The 19,342-nt window shown below is 47.3% G+C and overlaps 2 protein-coding genes across 8 annotated transcripts; one reads left to right on the top strand and one right to left on the bottom strand.

The window, feature by feature from the left end:
* Positions 1 to 254: 254 nt before the first annotated feature.
* On the top strand, positions 255 to 7,281 carry LOC119287979 (protein TPX2-like). Of its 5 annotated transcripts, none has more exons than XM_037567595.1 (15): positions 255 to 571; positions 1,637 to 1,792; positions 2,109 to 2,265; positions 2,728 to 2,833; positions 3,671 to 3,718; positions 4,148 to 4,269; positions 4,362 to 4,431; positions 5,149 to 5,252; positions 5,505 to 5,583; positions 5,870 to 5,935; positions 6,025 to 6,087; positions 6,167 to 6,241; positions 6,339 to 6,406; positions 6,497 to 6,551; positions 6,842 to 7,281. In XM_037567595.1, the coding sequence occupies exons 1-13, from the start codon at positions 313 to 315 to the stop codon at positions 6,375 to 6,377; spliced, it is 1,344 nt and encodes a 447-aa protein (XP_037423492.1). In that variant the 5' UTR covers positions 255 to 312; the 3' UTR covers positions 6,378 to 6,406; positions 6,497 to 6,551; positions 6,842 to 7,281. The 5 variants fall into 5 exon arrangements, with proteins under 5 accessions (XP_037423492.1, XP_037423494.1, XP_037423493.1 ...); XM_037567597.1 differs by having other exon boundaries at positions 2,725 to 2,833; positions 6,349 to 6,406; XM_037567596.1 differs by having other exon boundaries at positions 2,725 to 2,833; positions 6,349 to 6,411.
* A 1,681-nt stretch (positions 7,282 to 8,962) lies between these two features.
* On the bottom strand, positions 8,963 to 16,201 carry LOC119287978 (LRR receptor-like serine/threonine-protein kinase SIK1). 3 transcript variants are annotated; one of them, XR_005141056.1, is made up of 27 exons: positions 15,682 to 16,201; positions 15,250 to 15,321; positions 14,917 to 14,988; positions 14,684 to 14,755; positions 14,315 to 14,386; positions 14,039 to 14,110; positions 13,870 to 13,941; positions 13,714 to 13,785; positions 13,551 to 13,619; positions 13,358 to 13,429; positions 13,195 to 13,266; positions 13,040 to 13,111; positions 12,883 to 12,954; positions 12,736 to 12,807; positions 12,583 to 12,654; positions 12,395 to 12,466; positions 12,218 to 12,289; positions 12,064 to 12,135; positions 11,891 to 11,962; positions 11,723 to 11,794; positions 11,547 to 11,618; positions 11,393 to 11,463; positions 11,183 to 11,311; positions 10,750 to 11,088; positions 10,298 to 10,668; positions 9,260 to 10,102; positions 8,963 to 9,169 (listed from the first exon to the last, which is right to left on the bottom strand). XR_005141056.1 is itself a non-coding variant. In XM_037567591.1 (26 exons), exons 1-26 carry the CDS (start codon positions 15,927 to 15,929, stop codon positions 9,743 to 9,745), a joined length of 2,955 nt encoding a protein of 984 aa, XP_037423488.1. In that variant the 5' UTR covers positions 15,930 to 16,201; the 3' UTR covers positions 8,963 to 9,742. The 3 variants fall into 3 exon arrangements, 1 of the variants encoding a protein (XP_037423488.1); XR_005141057.1 differs by having other exon boundaries at positions 8,963 to 9,164; XM_037567591.1 differs by having other exon boundaries at positions 8,963 to 10,102.
* Positions 16,202 to 19,342: the final 3,141 nt, after the last annotated feature.

Here is a 19,342-nt window from a genome sequence, read left to right as displayed (position 1 = left end):
TCGTAAATGCCACTGCTGTTTGGTTTCGTGGAGTGAAATGAGGGAAGGACAGGGGTGCGCGTGGGAAAGACGCGCGGGGGTCAAATCCGGCACAGGCCGAGGTCAGGTCAGGCCCTGCCCCCTCCGCCTCCTCCGTGCTCCGACCCCGCGTTTCAAATTTCCTCAACAGCCTTCCCCTTCCTTCCTCCTCCGCTCCGCCTGCGCCCCAGCCGAACAAGCACCTCGCCGCCCGCCGCCCGCCGCCCGCCGACCGCGGGCTCGGATCCGGCCCGCCCCTCCCCGCGCCGTCGCGGCCCCCCGGCCGAGCGCGCCATGGACAGCGACGACGAGGAGATGCGCGACGCCTCCTCCTCCTGCTCCGTCGCCGACGACGACGACGGCGCGGGATTCGAGGAGGTGGAGGACGAAGAGAAGGACGGGGTGATGGTGATGGAGGTCCGGTGGTTCGAGGTGGACCTCGACTACGAGTACGACGCGCCGCGCTGGTTCGACCTCGCGCAGGCCGAGGCCCCCGCCGAGGCCGCCGCCGCCGAGCTCTGGTTCGCCACCGCCCCCAGCTACCCGCCCTCCCGTACGTCTGCCTCCCCGCCCATTCATCCTTCCCTCCCTCCCTCCCCCGCGCTCCGTGTTTCCCTGCTCTGTCCACGATTCCAGAAATTACATCCAGTATACTCGATCGATTGCGGGTTTGCGCTTCCCGTGTGCAGATTGATTGACGCCTCATGCCTTTCGCGTGCGCATTATGCTGGAGATTGGGTGGGCCAACTCGATGGATTTAGTAGGAAATTTCGTATTTATTAGTACTCTAATTACGGAGTAGCGTATTCCCCCTTCCAAGTACTAGCGTCGCTATTCCTATTTGGAGAAACTTGCTGGGCGTGGTTTTAGGCTTATACCAGGGACAAAATTGCGCGTCCATTTATTGTAATTCTCTGACCCCTGGGGTCCGTCTGGGGCAATGATGGTGCGGATAAGATTTGACGTTTTGAGACCAGCATGCTCTATGCTATTCTGAAACTCTAGGAACTTAGTTTAATTTTGGCAATGCTGTATCATGGCAGCATTCTGGGTTTGAGTATTTGTCAGTACATAACATGGATATTGGCTGCGAGCAGTGGTTTCCATGTTTGTAGCATTGCAATTGGTGGTAGATAGAAATGTAGGGGGCTAGGGGTTGATGGTCAGACAAACAAGCCACTACGATATTAACCTCTTATTTTCCTGACAGAAGAAGAAATGTGTTATTGATGCCTCCTCAGTTCAAAGCCTGATGAAGTGCAAAAGTTGCAAGAAATGTGTTAATTTCCAGCAGTTTGTTTTGGTTACTTCCATACTTCTAAAATCATCCTAACGAGCAAAAGGGTAAACCCATAATTAGTGCTTGCTAGGGAGAATTATAGTTTCAACAGTAGTTATAACCGGCTTTACATTTCATCTACTGCAAACACTAAATGATAAAAAATGCACAAACTGTGTGCAGTTACTTTTTAGCCACATCTGTTGATCTATATGGAACATTATGTGTTGCAGTGTTATTTTATTTTGCTCTTAAAGCCTCACAGTACTTTTCTTATAATTTTGTATTGCCCTTAATTGCCTAGTTAATACAACTAACATTTCTCTTTTGTTTAAATAGCGTTGATTGCAATGATGTTGGCTGAAGACCTTGGGCTGCCAAACCTAAGAAGCATCACAGTTGCAGATATAGAGGCTGTGCGTTGCCCTAAACCATCTCAACGTTGTTCTGGTGCAACTGAACAAAGTATATATCGATCACATGTACCAAATGAAGGTACTAATTAGCCAAATGCTTATATCTGCTGATTTGTTACATCATTCAGTTGTCACCTACATATATGTTTGCTATATGTTTAGGATGGAGTGCTTGCTTTCCAAGTCTTTTTGCTCATATTTATATATTGTACTGTTAAGACAGAGCATTGCATATCAAATAATTTGATCACTAATGTTGTTTATCATTAAGGGGGATAGCCCGGTTCAAAAAAAAATGTTGTTTATCATTCTGGAATTTAGCCTGCCATGGTTCCTGTCTTTTCCCCGTCCCTTTTCATGAAATGTAATTGTTTTGTGTACTCTGCGCAAAATAGGACGGATACCGAGCTATGGAGCATCAAAACATGAACGAAAACCTGTCACTCGAAGTGCTGTGAAGGGGAGTTTATCCAAGGGGTCCACACTGATGAAGCCTACAGCCAGTCAATTGGCCAGGCAACACAAGCAACTTGAAGTGAAGAATGCTGTACCGTATGTCGACTCCTTGTGCTAATTGATTTTCTGAAAATCTCTAGGGCTGACTACAAAAATTATTTCTATGCTTTATTGTTTATGGGTAGTCTGCTGTTTCTTTTAGCTTCAAAATTTACCAACCACACTAGCAATTTTGTATGTCTCTGTTACTCATGTGGTTTGTTCACCTGTCCCCTTGATTAAATCACCCATGCATACTTAAAAGGTTGTCGTTAACACTGGTATACATGTATGTTGGTTCCTGCTTTGCTTCAGTCACAATTCACAAACGGTCTTACTTCAAAGGGGAGCTCTCTCTTTTACTATTCTCTTTATCTGCATTTTGTCTTGTCTCACCACATTTCTTTCTTTTCAGTTATGCCTTTGTACTACATTGAATCTAGGAAATATAAAGTAGATGTACGATGTGTTTATTTCTGTCTATACTGTGTGACCTTCAATTCTGTTTGCTTTCAGTAGTAAAAAATCAGTTGGAGTGAGAAGTGACAGAAGTACCATTAGCTCAAATGATTGCACTCAACAAGCTGGTAAAAGGCAGAAACTTGAAAAAGGTCATCTCAACAAGGTATGCTAGTACTTCCTTTTGGGGGTTTGAATTGCCACATCTTGGGTTTTGTTTTCAGCCCATTCTTTATTTGGGGAGAAACTTTGTCTCATTTCTTAGACCACATATTAATTAACAACAGGATTATACCTCGTGTACAACCTTTTGTCAATGCACTTAGCATGATTAAAGTAACAGGCACAAGAAGAATTGAGTGTTTTCCCTACTTTACAAGTCAGCTTGAATTGTGGCAACAAACTTTCCTAGTGTTTAGCTCTACAAGTGCTTGTAATTTTGTCTGTACTTGGGGGCTTCAGTGTTGCCACAGGGAAAAGATCCTAGGTAGCTCGTGAGATTATTTGTGCCTTGTCAGTAGTCAAGTGCAGTTTGTCTTCTGTATTGCATCTGCACATCACATGGATTAGGCTTGCATTTACATGAAAATTTACGGCAATCGTAGTTATCTTCCAGCGAAAATGACATTTAAGTTCTCTGCTAAATCTGGGATGTACTGTTGTTTAGTTTGTTACTGGAAGTACCAACAATTCACTGAAATTTCAGTAAAATAGTCTTGATTTGATTTAAAAAAAAAATCCATGACTTGAACTGAAAATGCTTGATACATGTTATTTCTTAATGATAACAGTTACTGTTAAACTCTGGTACACGAAATATAGTTTGTCCAGTATATGCGTAGGGGCTTAGTGTAGATTTTGTGCCCCTGGTCGTCATAGTTGAACCATTGGTTGTTTATCCCTAGAGATGTTCCTAATGACTGAAGGTGCTAATTTGCATCACTTTTGTTGCATAACCATGTCATTTTTTTTTCTCCTGAAGCTACCTTTTATTTTGGTACAGGATGTTGCTACAAATCAACATGAGTTGATTCACAAGGCCCATGAAAAGGTAAAAGTGCCCTCGAAGCATGACATAAAAGACATTGATTCTTGTACCGTTCATTTATTCTTTAAATTCTGAATAGTTTTCTTGGTGTAATATGTTTCTATTTCTGTCAAGTGACTTTATCTTATGTTTTCAGTAGCATACTTGATTGTCCTTCTAAAAATATAGTAATACATGATGTGCAACTAGGCATAGGTTCATGTTTGTTGCACTCTGCAGTACACTGTCCTGTAAAGACATTGTATTATACTCCCTCCGTCCGGAAATACTTGTCGCAGAAATGGATATAAATGGATGCATCTAAAACTAAAATACATCTAGATACATCCATTCCTCCGACAAGTATTTTCGGACGGAGGGAGTACTAAAAATATATGATGCCAATAAAGGCCTCAAATTTTGCTTGACGTCACTTTATCATGTATCCCGCAGAATGTTATCAGCAGTAGCTATGATCGTGCCACCGTTCTACCTAAATTGAAGATTACAGTTCCGAGAGAACCTGAGTTGGCTACTAAGCTGAGAGCAGAGAGGTCAAGGATTCAAAGATTAGTGTAAGTCATTTTCACATGCTATTCTGTTTTGATGCCTGAACATAAGATACTTCTGCTAATATCCTTTTCACACCTTTACCTTCAAATTTCAGCCCAAGTAATTCAAAGCAGTTAAACAGACGGGATCCTGCTTGTACGACCCAATCGGCACCGACTAGAAAGGTAGGCTATAAAACTGCTTATTATCTATATTCAAGTTTAAGTCCTCATTAATCTCATTGGCAGATGATTCTTCATATCATGACCTATATATGAAGAATATCAGTAGGACCCTTTCACGGATATTAGCAAACCCTACACAATCCCACAATTAACATGTACTGATACATTCCATGGTTTATGGGCCCATTTTTCCTGAGATAATTTGGCAATCATGGGAGAATTGTACGCATGCAATTTCTTATATTGAGGAACAAGGTTATGAGGCTGTGAATATGTTCTTTGTGGGAAACTGAAGATATATTTCCAGTAACATTTCTCTTGTGGACTGATAGTCGAACAGTTCAGGACTGGTTTTGCTGATGTTCTATTTTCCCATGAAACAGATAAATGTAAGGATCTGCAGAGAATATAGGTTAGGTATATCAATGTTTCATGGTAGCTGTTTACTCGTACACCATAGCTTGTAATTAGCTTTGCCTTAATTGTCTTTGTGGCTTGTTCACTATTTTGCGTCTAATCCTGTGGCTAAAGCCTAAATCTGTTCAGTTTGTTCCTATTTACCCTCGGCAGTTGAACTTGAACCAATGTGCATCTACAATGGTCATTTCCCACATTTAGGTGGAGGGATATCAGATTGCACCATGCCTTATTTATTGTCTTTCTTTTATATTTATACAAGATCTTGTGAGTCAACATTCAGAACTTCTCTTCAATCAGGTCGTGCAACCTTTTCGGGCTCATCAGCATGCAAATATACAACATGTCAATGTTGCACCAAAAACGCCAGTGTGTTCATCTAACCGTGCAACTAGTCTTCACAAGTAAGCTTGCTTCTTATTTTCTGCCTTGGGTGCAGTTACCTAAATTCTAATCTATCCTATATGATATTCAAATTGGAAGAATATATTGCTTACGATGAGATCTTATAATTATTTCTGTTGTTCTAGTGTTTGTCAAGGCAGAGTTGTCTTGATCTAGATAAGGGCTGATAAGGTCTTACATATAGTTCTGCAAAAAACACTGAAACTTGGGAATAAAGTGACACTATCTATTTCTTTGTTGTCTGCTAACAGCATTGATAAAACATCAGAAGATGACCGAGATGGCACGACGGGCACGTTTAAATTTAAAGCTCTGCCACTGGATAAAAAGGTATCTGCCCTGTACAGGTCTTGTATATTTATTTATGAGCTAGTTTTCAGTCAAACCTTCTAGTTTCCACAGGTACATTCCAGAGTGCCCTATTGGCTATTGAAATGATATTTTGATGAGCAATTTATGTTCTTGGTGTTAATTGCTTTACATTGATGCGACAAATCCATTTGGAACAGAAGTTGCATAATGATCAACTACATAATAAGTATAGGATAGTTCTTGCCATATAGTTAGTTCAGACAACAGACGCACCGATGATTGTCGTATTTTCTCCTTTCAACAGATATTGGCAAGCAGAGGAGACATCGGTGTATTTCAAACTGCCAAAAGAAATCCTACAGTGCCTAAGGTTAGCTTTTCGCCGTATCCTTTCATCTGTTTTTTCCCCTAGTCCTTCCATTTATCAAAATATCCATATCTTCTCGTCGGCAATCCTAGGAATTCAACTTGTCAACAAGCCGGAAGAGCAAGCAGCCTCCATTATCCGAACTCTTTAACAAGGTATGTACTGATAGAACAAAAATGGATCACCTTCAAATTACCTCACTGTTCACTCTGATATCGACGCATGTTCTGGCAGCTTTCTTTAAGTACCGAAGCCTGCCGTACCATGGGCCACCAGACCAGTGAACGCCCAAATTATATCACTACCAAGGTTATTCACTTGCTAACCTTTCATTTCGCGTTTGCGATCCCTTCCCATCTAATCTGAATTCAAAGTGCTGAAATATCTCCTTTATTTTTATTGCAAGGACTGCAAAGAGAACATGATTGGTGCCATTCATTGCTAGCTCTAGTAAGCGGTATCTTTAACTACCTGGTAAGGTACCTGCTGTTATTACTTATAGGTCGCTTCTCACTTTTTTGCTGAATTGCATTTACAACCTCACACTTTTTAAACTGTTTTCAGACCGACTTTAGTCAGGAAAAATATCATACAGTTCTCTTTGACAGCCTGCACAAAGGTAAACATGTTTCTCCCAACGCATACTTTCTCGCACTGCATCTCATGATTGATTCCATTTCTTCTTCACGACCGCAAGAATTTAACCGGGCCACTCCCCCTGATCCAAATTAATTGGCGCAACCTTAGCATAATTTTGTACCAAAGTTATGCTAAAACTGCGTCAATTAATTTGGATCGGATGGAGCAGTAAAAGTGTACAGACATTACAACAGTATGATTTCTTGTTCAGATCGAAAACGTTGCAACTTGAGTTTGCATATTGACACTGCCCTTCTCCACACCTTGTAGGTTAAAGCGTCTAATTTTGGAGAGTAGGGTTCCGACTCTTAAGTCTAACAAGATGGATGAAGCGAAACATTATTCGCCGTTAAGCTGCCCTCCCCGGCGATCTCCGGCATCGGCCAGTTTTCAGCAGCTGCTCCCAGAGACCAGCCCGATTTGCCCCGTTCTCGGCCTCTGTCGCACGGCTTAACGTAGCTCCTTGGCTGCTCGTCGCCGTCCCGGAGATCGTCGAACCCTTTTTGTACAGCTAGAGAAGCAAAACAACCCAGGCAGCCATAGCTCGTATTGTTGGGGAGAGCGACTTGCCTTACCTGACCTGACCTGACCTGGTGCGCCTGGTGGTGGGCTCTGAAGTTGTAACGACGACACCACCGGTTCAAAGCATCTGGCAAAGTTGTTCGCTTGCTGTGTGGCATTGATCCCCCAGTTTTCTTGTGTGCCCTGCGAAATGTTTCTCCTTAGTTTCCCGGGTCGTATCGTGAATGAATCTCGTGTGACGAAGCTGTCAACTCTCGAGAAGCGCGCAGAGGAAGAGGGCAAAACTTTTGTTCTTTTTAAACCGGGCTCCATTGGTTTGAAGTAACGGGATGCAAAGTTTGGGGCAGGAGAAGGGAAGAAGCCAACAAAACTGAACACGTGTGCATGTATTTTTGTGCCTCTTCATCCGAGGAGCTGCGTCGCTGCTTAATAAGCTGGCGGCACCACGGGTGTCTCCAGAGGACACAGCTGTAGCCGAACGAATCGAGCAGTGCCGGCGCAGTAGAAGTGTAGTGTACTGGTACGTTGGGCCGGCCCGGAGGTCGATCTGGGGGCCCCGGAGACGACGACGAGAAGATGAGGAATCACCGGCAGCCGAGTACGTACACCACGAATCCTCCCATCAACAGCGGCCCGCGCATCGGTCCGTCCCGTCCATGAGCAGGAGCCGAGGAATAAAGCGTCGTCGCCTCATCGGCCGTCGCACCCGCCGGCCGGCACAGGACGCGCCTCAGCACGCCTGCCGGCTGCATGCATGCATGGCATCGCTTCCACATTCCACAGACGGATCGATCGGACAGCACGGGCACGCACGCGTCGGGCGCATGCACCGATGCCACACGCCCGCGCAACGCTGGCGCCGTCGTCGTGAGTACGCGTCGCCACAGTGCCCGCGTCGCTGCGGGAACACCTGTGCCGGCCCTGCTCGGTCTCGGTCCGGGAGAAGGAGATGCCGGGGGCCGTGCCAGCCATGGCATGCAGCACTGTAGGTAGCTTGCTGCGGGCAGGGGGTTCAGTCCGGAGGCTCTTCAGGCAGGCTGCGGCGAGACCGGACACGGCATGGCACGTCGCGTCGTCTGCAGGGACGCAGGGTCCCCGAGTCTGAGGCTGAGCCTGAGAGGACGTGTGATCGCAGCCGCAGTCGCAGTCGCAGGACACAACTGCCATTGACTAGCTGACGAGGAGGAGACATTAGCGTGCTGTGTACAAGCCATCCAACGAAAGGGTTTGACGCCGCAACAGGAGCCCCCGTTGTCCGCATGCCCTGCCTGCCGGGAAGAACTGCTCTGCTCAGGCTGTATATTCAGGGGCATCATCTTTGATTCAAAGCAATTTTTACAGGATCTTTGAAGGACTGCTAGAATCTTTGCTGCTCCCTCTTTGGACTGCGTGAATACCGAAGCATAGAAATAGAAATAGAAATAAGCGTTGGATTGAGATGGTACGCAGTGTGAAATCCTACATGATTCGCGATTTCCTGCAATGAGTCCCTCTGGATGGTGCACAGAAATAAAAAGAAGTCTGGGCTCATGTTGGAACGCCTATGGAACAAGGGGCGTATAGGAATGGATTCCGTAGGAATTTGGTAAACCCAATCGTATGATCGATCCAAAGGTCTTCCATAGCAAAAATTCGTGTGGATTCAAAACCTTTAAAATTCCTACAGAATCCAAAGAAGCCCTGATTGTTTGATTCGCACGACTGAATTCGATAAGATTTTTTTTTTCTGAAGGAATCGTTTGTACTACATTCCATGCAGAATCTAGCACCAACTCCAATCAACTGGAAACTAATCCTCTGTTTTTCCCCTGGATTGCAGTCAAACAAACCAAACAAAAGCCATACCGACATTGTAAAAGAGGAAGAATGTGGCCCATTTCATGCGATCTTTTTCAATTCATCTCATCCCACCAGATTAAATGCCAAAGCTCGCTCATCTTCAAGGAGGCATGAGCTACGCGTGCATGATGACACCATCCATTGTGACAGGCACGCAGGGCGGCGAAACAGACATAAATTGATATACACTGCTACAGCCTACAGTTCAGCAGCAGCAGCAGCAGCGGCCACCCTACACTGATGTTCAGAGATTCAGAGGCAGAAAGCAAACCACAGCAGAGCAGCAAGCTCATAAATACAGTAAAAAAAACAGAGGAGCAGACTCACTGGACAACACCCATTTACATCGCACAATCCTTTGCCGGCGACGCGTCACGCGGCAGGGCATGGGGTTCGATCAATTCAATTCAATGCGCTCACAGGATCCAAGAACCCATCATCGTCGTCGCAGTGGTAGCAGCAGTAGCAGTATCTCTCCCTCTGTCTGGTCATCGCCATCATCACCGCGCATGAAGTTTCGCTAGGGGCTTTCATGGCGCTCACGAGATCATCCTGATCCACACCATGAATGCCCGAGAACTCTGCCCTCCATGCGCCTGAAGCTCTGATCATCAACACCAAGAACAAGAGAAGAACAAAATGGGAAGGGGTGAAGAAGAGCAATGGCACCATCCATCCATGTACTACTCAGAAAGAAACCCTACGCCTATTTTCCCTGCACCGTGCTCTACTATGCTGTCCTAGCTGCATCTTACTTCCAGCTCTCACTACACCTTGGGGAGGAGAAATTTTCGGAGGTGTCGATCCCTGTCACATGGTGTGCTTGGAGATGACCTCGCCGAACCGCACGAACCACTGCTCGTCGGAGGAGCTGTTGTCGCCGGCAGTGTCGTCGGGCGTCGTCGCCGCTGCCAGGTAGCGCGTGTAGTCCACCTTCTTGGAGGCGTCCGTCGCCGCGTAGGAGTAGGGCTTTGCGGCGGCGGGGGCCGGCATCAGCGAGAGCAGCACCCGGGCCACCTCGTGCATCGTCGGCCGGTCGATGGGGTGCCGCTTGGTGCACAGCAGGGCCAGCTGGAACGCCTTCCGCACCAGCCCCATGTCCGTGCACGTCACCGACACCTCCGAGTCCACCGCCTCCATCACCGTGTTGTCGTCCGCTCTCGACATTATCTACGCACACACACAGGCTGGTCAGATCATCAAATCATATGAGGAAACCATTGCAGCACATCATGCATGCTGAAGATCGTAGTGTGGTTGACAAAAGATAACTTCAATCTCACTCCTATGAGTGACTTGCACAATGCAATGAAAAGATAGCTGTAATATGATCTGAGACTCATGAGTTCAGTGTAAATGACTTACCAACTGGTGCAAGTTGGAATCATTGTCGACGGCCTTCATCCCCGTGAGCAACTCCAGAAGAACGATACCGAAGCTGTACACGTCGGATTTCTCGTTCAGCCTCGACGTCCGGGCGTACTCCGGATCGATGTAGCCGATGGTTCCTAGCACATAAGTGGATGCGTGGGTCTTGGCAGCCGGGACGCATTTGGCGATGCCGAAGTCCGAGAGATGCGCTTCAAAGTGCTCATCGAGCAGGATGTTGGAGGACTTGACGTCTCGGTGGACTATCCGAGGGTTGCAGTCATGGTGCAGATAGGCCAGCCCTTGTGCCGCGCCAACCGCGATCCTCAGTCGGGTCTCCCAGTCAAGTTTCACCTTCTTTGATGGACCTGAAATAGATCATAGATCATGAGACAGACCATAATTGTGCGGAAGAAAACAAGGTGAACTAAAATGGCACCGGTCCTTACCATGGAGAAGATCCCACAAGGAACCGTTTTCCATGTAGTCGTAGAAGAGCAGGTTTCCATTAGGAGAGAGTGAGAAGCCATGAAGGCTGACAAGATTCCTGTGCCGGATGCTACCGACTGTCTCCAGTTCCGTCTCGAACTCACGGGCGCCATGGTTGTATTGGCTGTAGAGCCGCTTCACAGCGATGGCCTTGCCACTCTTGAGCACACATTTATACACGGTACTTGAAGCGCCATAGCCGATGATGTATTTCTCACTCAAGTTCTCTGTCAGCCTCATAATATCATCGTAGGTATGGATAGCCATGTCCATTTGGAGGAGCACTATCTTTGGAGGTCCTGAACATGATTAAGAAACATCGAGATGAGTGCCATTATGACAAGATGATTTTCTGGCATAGATTACAATTTAACGGACAGGATGCACACAAACCTTGCACTGGTTTATCAGATGCTTTGATAGGTGGCTGTGGTCGCTTTGTTTTATATATCGCCAATAGCAGAACACAGAGCAATATGACGAAGCCCGAGATGATGCAAGCAATCGCTGTCCGAATATTCACTGGAACATGGAAGTACCTAAACATGAGTTTAAAAGCATATTGAATGAAAAGCTAACTTCAGCTTATGACTTGGTTGATACCTTTTGATCCATGAGAGTTGCCACAGCTGGAGTCTTTGCAGTGAACACTCAGCATCGGATTTCCCAAGAAGCTGTGTGCAGGTATTGGTTAGTATCAGCAAAAATAAGGGAGTAAGAGGGGCATCAAACAGAGTAGATGGGAGTCATTTGATACCTTTCCATGGGGAACTTTGAGAAGTTCTTAGCCAATGGGACATGTCCAGAGAAGTTGTTATATGACAAGTTCCTGAAAAATGTCATTGCCAATGCAGTTTGCAAACAAATCAATAAGCTAATGCAGACTAAGTAATTGCCAATGCTGCAGGGCGGAGCTGGCAAAAAAAAACTTACAAGATGTTTAAGCTGAAGCAGTTAGCCAACTGAGCAGGGATCTCCCCAACCAAAGTATTGTTGTTAAGAATCCTACATATATGATAAAATTACAGATCAGTAAAATACTTGTATGGACTTCAGATATCAAAGTAGTTCATACTAGTAGCATGATGAAAGAGAGCTCACAAACTATCAAGGTTCTGAAGTTGGCCTAGTTCTTCAGGGAGATAACCAGACATTGCGTTGTTGGATAAATCACTATCAATGTTGAAATTAGATGAATCATCATCAGCCATCGCAACTTCATAAGATGACCACCAACAGAACTTAATACACACATGACAAGGGTGATCACTTACATTACTTGGATGCTTCTCAAGTTTCCGAACTCAGCAGGCACTGACCCACTAAGAAGGTTTTTGCTCAAATTTCTACATTCATAATTTTGAACATCAGAAAATAATGACCACATCAGATGAAATACAAATTTTAAGAGGCTGGTACTGAACATACAGTTGAAGAAGATGCTCAAGATCACCAATAGTAGCAGGAACTGGTCCAGAGAATTCATTGTAGGAAAGATCCCTAAGCAAAACGATAGATACAAGGGTGAACAATATTAGAGAATGAAGTAGAATAGTAGATGCAGTAGGAACATGTAACCAAATATAGATACAAGGGCCTCCTTACAGTGTGTCCAAATTGATGATATGACCAAGTTCAGATGGGATATGGCCTTTAAAATTGTTCGAGGATAAATTCCTGTTATTTCATATTTGAAACAAGAACAATTCATGAGACTCTGCTCAGACAGAGTAATGCTGTAATATGAATTAAGTTAGTAATGCAAGCAAAATTCTACAAACGCATGTACTCACAAGTTAGTCAAACTCTCCAAATTCTGGAAACCAGCAGGGATAGAACCGTTTAATCTATTGCCGTAAACATTGCTGAAGAGGATAAGTTCTGTTAAGCACCAAGATAGAGATACTCATGGTTCAGGAAAAAAAGACACTTGATTTCTAACTTACAATTTGTTTAGTGCAGTGCAAGAACTGATGTTTGTAGGAATAGGACCCTCAAGATTGTTGTTGGCAAGATTTCTAGACAAAAATACAACTGGTCAAGAATTGCACAGATGAAAGGAAATATTGATCTGTACGAAGATCCGTCCTTACAATTCGAATAGCTCTTCAAGTTTCCCAAGCTCAGCTGGAATTGTGCCAACTAATTCATTGTCGTTCAGTTGCCTGTATGGAAAAAGTTCTAAACCTCAGATAGTGTTTCAAACCAATTGAAGTAAAATATTATCAACATCAGAGAACAATCACTTACAGGTAGCTAAGTTTCGTCATGTTCCCAAGTTCTGGTGGTACTTCTCCAGTAAGTTTATTGCCATGTAAATATCTGAAGATAAACGGAGCCAGAAAGTGTTAATGGAAAAGGAATATTGTTTCAGTGAAAAAACAGGGCTTACAGATGATACTAACAGTTTGCCCGTGTAGGATAGGTTGCCGAGTATCGGAGGAATGGGACCTACTAGTTCATTTTCGCTCAGATCACTGAGAAACAAGAGTCAGACACGAAAAAAGTCATTATTGAATATTTCAGCAGCTAACATCTATGCAGACTAAAGAGTTGTGCTTTACTCACAGAACAGCAAGAGCTTGCATGAGGCCAATCACTTCTGGAATTTTCCCAGTCAGTCTATTTCCTTGAAGTGACCTACGAAAGATAAATGCAAGCATTTAGCGTAAGTCTGAATAATAGAACAGTATATTACAACTTTACAATAGTGCAGATAAGCTAAAGTATAGAGAATTTGAGTAAAATCAGGAAGGCTTACAGTGTAGCTACTTGAAGGAAACCTATGTTGTAAGGTATTTCTCCAGAGATTTTGTTATATGAAATGTCCCTGTAGTCCATAAATGAAATTTATAATCAATAAAAATCTTGACAAATGAGCACCAATACATTGATCGATGATAAAATCATAGCAAGCAACATACAGAATCTCAAAGCTTGTGCAGTTCCCTATGCTCAGTGGAATTGTTCCTGTTAGATTGTTGCCCCTCACATCACTGCAGATTTGGAAGAAATATCAGTGCCGATAAGATCAGTTTGCATGATATAAAGCAGCACCTCCAAGTAAGCACAAAACTTACAAGTACCACAGGCCAGTGAGTTGGCACATGTCAGGTGACAAGGTTCCAGTGAGTGAGTTACCCCTCAAGCCTCTGAATGAAGAGGATAAAAATGTTAGCACCTTCTTTTAATACCGACTCCCGAGCGAATCAGTAAGCAAAATCAACATGATGCAGGGGAATTTCTTACAGGTATTGCAGAACTTCATTCCAGTAGATTAGCCTTGGGATGTCGCCTGTAAGCTGGTTCTGCGCCAGATCCCTATTCCAAGTAGAGAAATGATAATTTTCAGTACTAAGAACCACATGAGGCAGAAAAGGAAAATGTCCCCAAGATGAACACTTTTAAGGCAGTATGCATACTGTAACACAAAAGGGTAGGTAAGAAGAGGAAGATCATCAAGTTTGCCAAAGAATCCAACAATAAGTAGAGTCACGAGGAATGAAAGGTAACTAGGAAACTCACAAGATTTTGAGATTTGGAATCTGGGACAGTGTGGAAGGGATGGGTCCCGTGAGCTGGTTGTTCTTCAGAATCCTGCAGCCAGAGTAAAGAGAAAAGTAAACATCTTAACTGAAGCACTCTAAACCATAGAAACTTGACAGCAATCCATAAGCCACAGTGAATCAAAACTCAAACTAGTTTCACAGCAATATTTCTGTTATAACCCCAAACCATGCTTTGCGCCCCAAAAATGTCCATAAAAACAGATAAAAGCAAGTAGCCTATCATTCATTGGTATAACCCAAAACAAAAAGTGATCAAATTCTCAGAAGAAGGCATGGCTGTGCCAAAAGGACAGGCAAGATAAACAAATGATGATCCAGTGCTTACAGATCCTCGAGTTGCTTGAGCTTGGAGATGGAGAAGGGGATGTCTCCATACAGCAGGTTGAAGGACAAATCCCTGTATCACACACACACATACACACGCAAGAAGAGGCACAGGTCAACTATAAAAATACTACTGGTACTAGCAAGAACCATATCCATCTCTACAGCAAAAAGGTGGGAGGGAGTATAGTACTAAGTAGGACAATAAAAGAAGACCCGGATTGGGTGGCGTACAAGTATTTTAAGGAGACGCAGTCCCCAATCTCGTCTGGGATTTGGCCTGTGAGCTTGTTCCCCTTGAGATCCCTGCACAAGCAAAGCAAAGCAAGCAAATCATTATTAGGGCCGAGATAAATTAATCAAATCAAGGAGGGTGTGGTAGGCTGGTAGGCTTGATATATAAAATAGTATAGAAGCTTTGTCACATCACGGCATGAGGGGTCAAATCGGATGGATATTTTAAAGAAGGAGAGAGAGGGGGATGGGAAGATTCAGGCGCCGTCAAATGCACAAAATCTTAAGAAGATGCAAGGGGAGGGGGGAGTGGTGGTGCGCTGTGCTGCTTACATGAACTGTAGGGCCTTGAGCTCCCCTATCGCCGGCGAGATCTCCCCACCCAGGTTCAGATTTGACAGGTTCCTGCATATATATATTTTTCATGGAGGAAATCAATCACTCGTCAGAGATAAATAATAGTACTCGAGGACACTTAAGTAGCGAAACAAACAGAGGATCATTTGTTGTGCGAGAACGAACCGAGGGGATAATCGGTCCCCTGAGAAAGAGAAAGCACATTTATTTTGTTTTCAGATGTGCAGCAGGAGCAAGCAGCAAGTTTTCAAAGAGCAAGCGAGCATTCACAGACAAGAAAGAGGGACGGCCAAGAATCGAACGGCGGAAAGAGAAAAGAAAAAGGCAAAGGTAAACACTTGTCATGGCGCCGCAATGCCAGCCGGAGGAGCACAAGAAGAAGAGGGGAGGGAGGAAGGGGGCACGTACAGGGAGAGGACGGCGAAGGAGTTGGCGTCGCAGGCGACGCCCCGCCAGGCGCAGTGGTCGCGGCCGCCGTCCCAGTCGGCGAGCGCGTTGGCGGCGTTGCCGAAGCCCGCCTTGAGGGCCATCAGCGCCGCCCCGTCCCCTCCCCCTCCATCTCCCTCCTCCGCCGCAGCCGCCGCCAACAACAGCCCAAGAACCACCACCAACGCCACCACCCTCGCCGCCCACCGCCGCAACGACGACTGCGCCATTCCGACGAGCAGCTTCCCTCCGTCGACTGCTCACTCGCTACGGGGCCAAGAAACCTCCTCTCCGGACGACCGCGGAAGCCACTACCACCACTGCTCCACCACCACCGCCGCCGCCGCCGCTCTTGCTCCCAGACCCAGTCCCATCTGGTGAATGGATGGATGGATGGATGGAGTGGATGGGGAGCGAGTCGGAGGGGGAGGGGGAGGGGGGGCAATGTATTTGTCGTGGTGATGGAGGTGGCTGGCGACGGACGGACGGATGGCGACGTGACTGTGGTTGCTTTCGGGGGGCTGCAGGGGAAGCAGAGCCAGCGCGGGTGGTGTGGTGCCAAGAGAGAGAGAGCGAGGGGAGCGAGGAGGCGGGTAAGGCTGGCGCTGCGGGGCCCACCGTGTCAGCGAAGATGGCCAGCTATACGTCGTGTACGAGCGTGGATCTCCCGTTCCCTTTCGAACGCCCGCCTGTTGCCTGCCCCCCGCGGCTTTTACCGCGACGATGACATGCGGGCCCCGGCGGGCCCGGTGGCCAGGCTGTGTAGGTAGTAGATTGGTGGGCTGTGATTAGGCGTCGGTGATTACCACCGGGGTTTAGGGGGGAGGGGGTTATGGTTGAGAAGGCCTGGTTCGCGCGCGAAACGGGATTGGCTCCCGTGGGCTGCCTTCCGCGGCGGCTGCGGGTGGGCCCGGCTTGGGGTTTAAGGGCGGGCGGGTTTGGACGACGGGGAGGGAGCCGGGGTCATGCGGCGGCCGTGACGGACGGCGACGGACCGGCCCTGCATCGGTCGACGGATCTCAAGGTGAGGTGAGATCGACGGCGTGATCGATGGAAGGTGGGTGAAGGAGGTACGAGCGTGCATGAATGTTGCGTGGCCCATCAGAATCACAATAACTGGCTGGGGCTTGGATTGAGTGTGGTTCGTTAGACGATCATGTACTACTACGTAGTGAAGAAGGTTCGGCTCACCGCAATAGCGCACAAGGACAGGTACTGCACTCTAAGCACACTTCTGTCGATAGATAAGTCGTCTCCAAGTTGTGCTCCCTCTGTATTAATGATCTAAATGCTTTCATATTTCTTTTTTTTTTTTAAAAATCACCGGGAAAGGGAGTTCCTCCACCTGAATATATTACTCAAAGTGACCAAAATGCCAGAGGAGTGATTCAGTTTATAAGGAAAACCGGATCGAAAACCTTAACAAATTGACCCGATTATAAGGAAAACCGGTCTGAAAACCGTACAAGGCACGACCAAGCTAGCAGACATAAGACTATCACCACGAGAGACGCAAGTAGATATGGGGTGTCGTCGGGAGATCACAATACCAACACTTTGCAAACAGCCGAACGCATGGCGAGCATACCAGCCCCCATTGGCACAACTCAGGAGTATCCACAATCAGCGAGTGTCATCCCAGACACGAACCTCGACTGGGGCTCCGCCACAGAAAATCGGAACGATTAGCAAGTTTGAAAGGCATCTTGCGCCAACCTTGAGCAAAGATGAGGCGAGACAACACCAAGAGCACTAAGCGACGCAACACAACGACAACCATGAGAGGGTCTTGAGCAAACAGGAGCGACCGAGTCCACACCCGGACGAAAAGTCACACACTGCCGAGGCTACATCACAACAACGGCACCGCCGGCGAAGCCGAAGGGCATCAAGGAGCCGAGTCTACACTCAGAACGCTTCACCGTGCACACCAGCGCAAGCCGGCCACGCCACCACCACCTACAGCAGGCATCCACCACCACATCACACACCATCGTCAACCCCAGTCGGCCGCACAAACACACCACCAGCCGCACCTCCTTCATCCACACACACCAACACCAGCCGGAGTTTGTGTTTCCAAGATGGCGCCTCCAAGAAGGGAATGATGCCAGAGACACCGCCGCCACCCGATCCGGCAAGCCCGACCATAGGTTTTCACCCGAAAACAACGAAACAGGAGGTTTGCGGCTTAAAAACAGCTCCAGGGCGGCACCTCTGCGAGGAAAACAACAGCCACAGCCGTCGTTGCTGCGGGCGTCGACCAAGTCGACCCAGAAATTTGCATCTGGAGCGTGAGCAACCAACAAACCACGACGGCATCTTCAGGCGCATGCTGCCCGGATCTTGCAAGGCCACATCGCCGCCCGCCGGATCTAGGCAGAAAATAGTCTGCCCCATGGAGCACAGGAACATCCAGGGGCGCGCCTCCCCGGGCTGGAGCAACCGCTCGCCGGAGAAGCTGAGGGCCTCCGCAAGATGCAGTGGTGCACAGAGGCAGGCCGGATCGAGACAACGCCGAAGGAAAGGAGCAGGCCAGCCCCCGACGCACCCGAGAAGGACGAGGTGGATCTAGGTGCTAGCGCCAACCCCGCCACCCCCGGCACCTAGCAGACCACGGGGCGCTCGAGCAGCAACACCTCGTCGTCGATGGTGAGGCAGGCCACCGGAGCCGGACGAGCCGAATCCGAGGACCTGCGCCAAATCCGCCGCCGCGGTCACCGAGGGTGGCTCGGCCGTGACCAGAGCCATCCCACGACGCGAGCAAGCCCCCCGCCGCCGCCGTCGGCTGCAGCGGCTTCGCCCTGCAGCTTCCTCCGGCGGCGGCGGGAGAGGAGGGGTGGAATCTCGCGGTGGCGGCGCTAGGTTTTTGGCTCCGCCCGTGTCACTCTCACGCGAGCGACGGAAGAGGCCGAGTCGGTGTTCACTTTCTGTCCAACAAAACATAGCACGCAGCCAATGCTTTTATATTTCTTTACAGGTAGATTATGTTGTTTGGTAAAAAGGCGTAGCATGCGGCTTTCTTTTATACGTAGAAAGCTTTGTCGTAGCTAATCAAGCTAAATCGGTCATGCAGGAGGAGCAAACTAAAACTATTAAAATCCCTCAAAAAAAACTAAAACTATTAAAACCCCGATCGAAAGAGAAAGCAGAAGACCATAAATAGTTGCAGATGCTTCTTTTTGCAAGTCTTTGATGTGAAAATAAACAAGAGCGACATCAACAGACTATTTTTTAGAGTAGTGAGGTGGGCAATTTTAATTCGTAGAAAAACATGGATAACTTTACTAGGTCAAAATGGCTCCTTGATGCACTCGCACCCGGCCGGATGAAACAAACCAACTCCCTAAAAAAAACTACCTCTAAAAAATAAAGAAATCAAAATCAAAACACGTAACCGAGAGTCTCGCGTCCCTCTCGCGTCGCCTCCCTGTGGGCGACTCGGGAGGGCTCAGCCGCCGCCGCCTAGTCCCTCCAGCGCCCTTCTCCCCCTTCGCCGCTGCCGATGGTCGGTGCTGGGCAAAGCCCGTGCGTGCGACGGTGGCGGAGGGTCTCTCCCCCCGTTCCCGGATCCGCGACGGCGTGGGCGTCCTGATCCGCGGGGTGCGGCCCTTCCAACGGTGTGGCGGATCCCGGAGGTGGC

This window comes from Triticum dicoccoides, chromosome 4A, assembly GCF_002162155.2.
Source record: "Triticum dicoccoides isolate Atlit2015 ecotype Zavitan chromosome 4A, WEW_v2.0, whole genome shotgun sequence".
NCBI classification, from domain to species: domain Eukaryota; kingdom Viridiplantae; phylum Streptophyta; class Magnoliopsida; order Poales; family Poaceae; genus Triticum; species Triticum dicoccoides.
The sequence above is the reverse complement of the archived record's forward strand: the minus strand, read 5'-3'. Positions and strand labels throughout refer to the sequence as shown.

Coding starts and splice junctions, on each gene's coding strand:
- LOC119287979 (XM_037567593.1), top strand. CDS start 313: ATGGACAGCGACGACGAGGAGATGCGCGACGCCTCCTCCTCCTGCTCC. Junction 4,432..5,148: donor AATCGGCACCGACTAGAAAG/GTAGGCTATAAA, acceptor CTCTTCAATCAG/GTCGTGCAACCTTTTCGGGC. Junction 5,253..5,504: donor CGTGCAACTAGTCTTCACAA/GTAAGCTTGCTT, acceptor GTCTGCTAACAG/CATTGATAAAACATCAGAAG.
- LOC119287978 (XM_037567591.1), bottom strand. CDS start 15,929: ATGGCGCAGTCGTCGTTGCGGCGGTGGGCGGCGAGGGTGGTGGCGTTG. Junction 12,655..12,735: donor TGCACTGCACTAAACAAATT/GTAAGTTAGAAA, acceptor TATCCTCTTCAG/CAATGTTTACGGCAATAGAT. Junction 10,103..10,297: donor ATTCCAACTTGCACCAGTTG/GTAAGTCATTTA, acceptor GTGTGTGCGTAG/ATAATGTCGAGAGCGGACGA.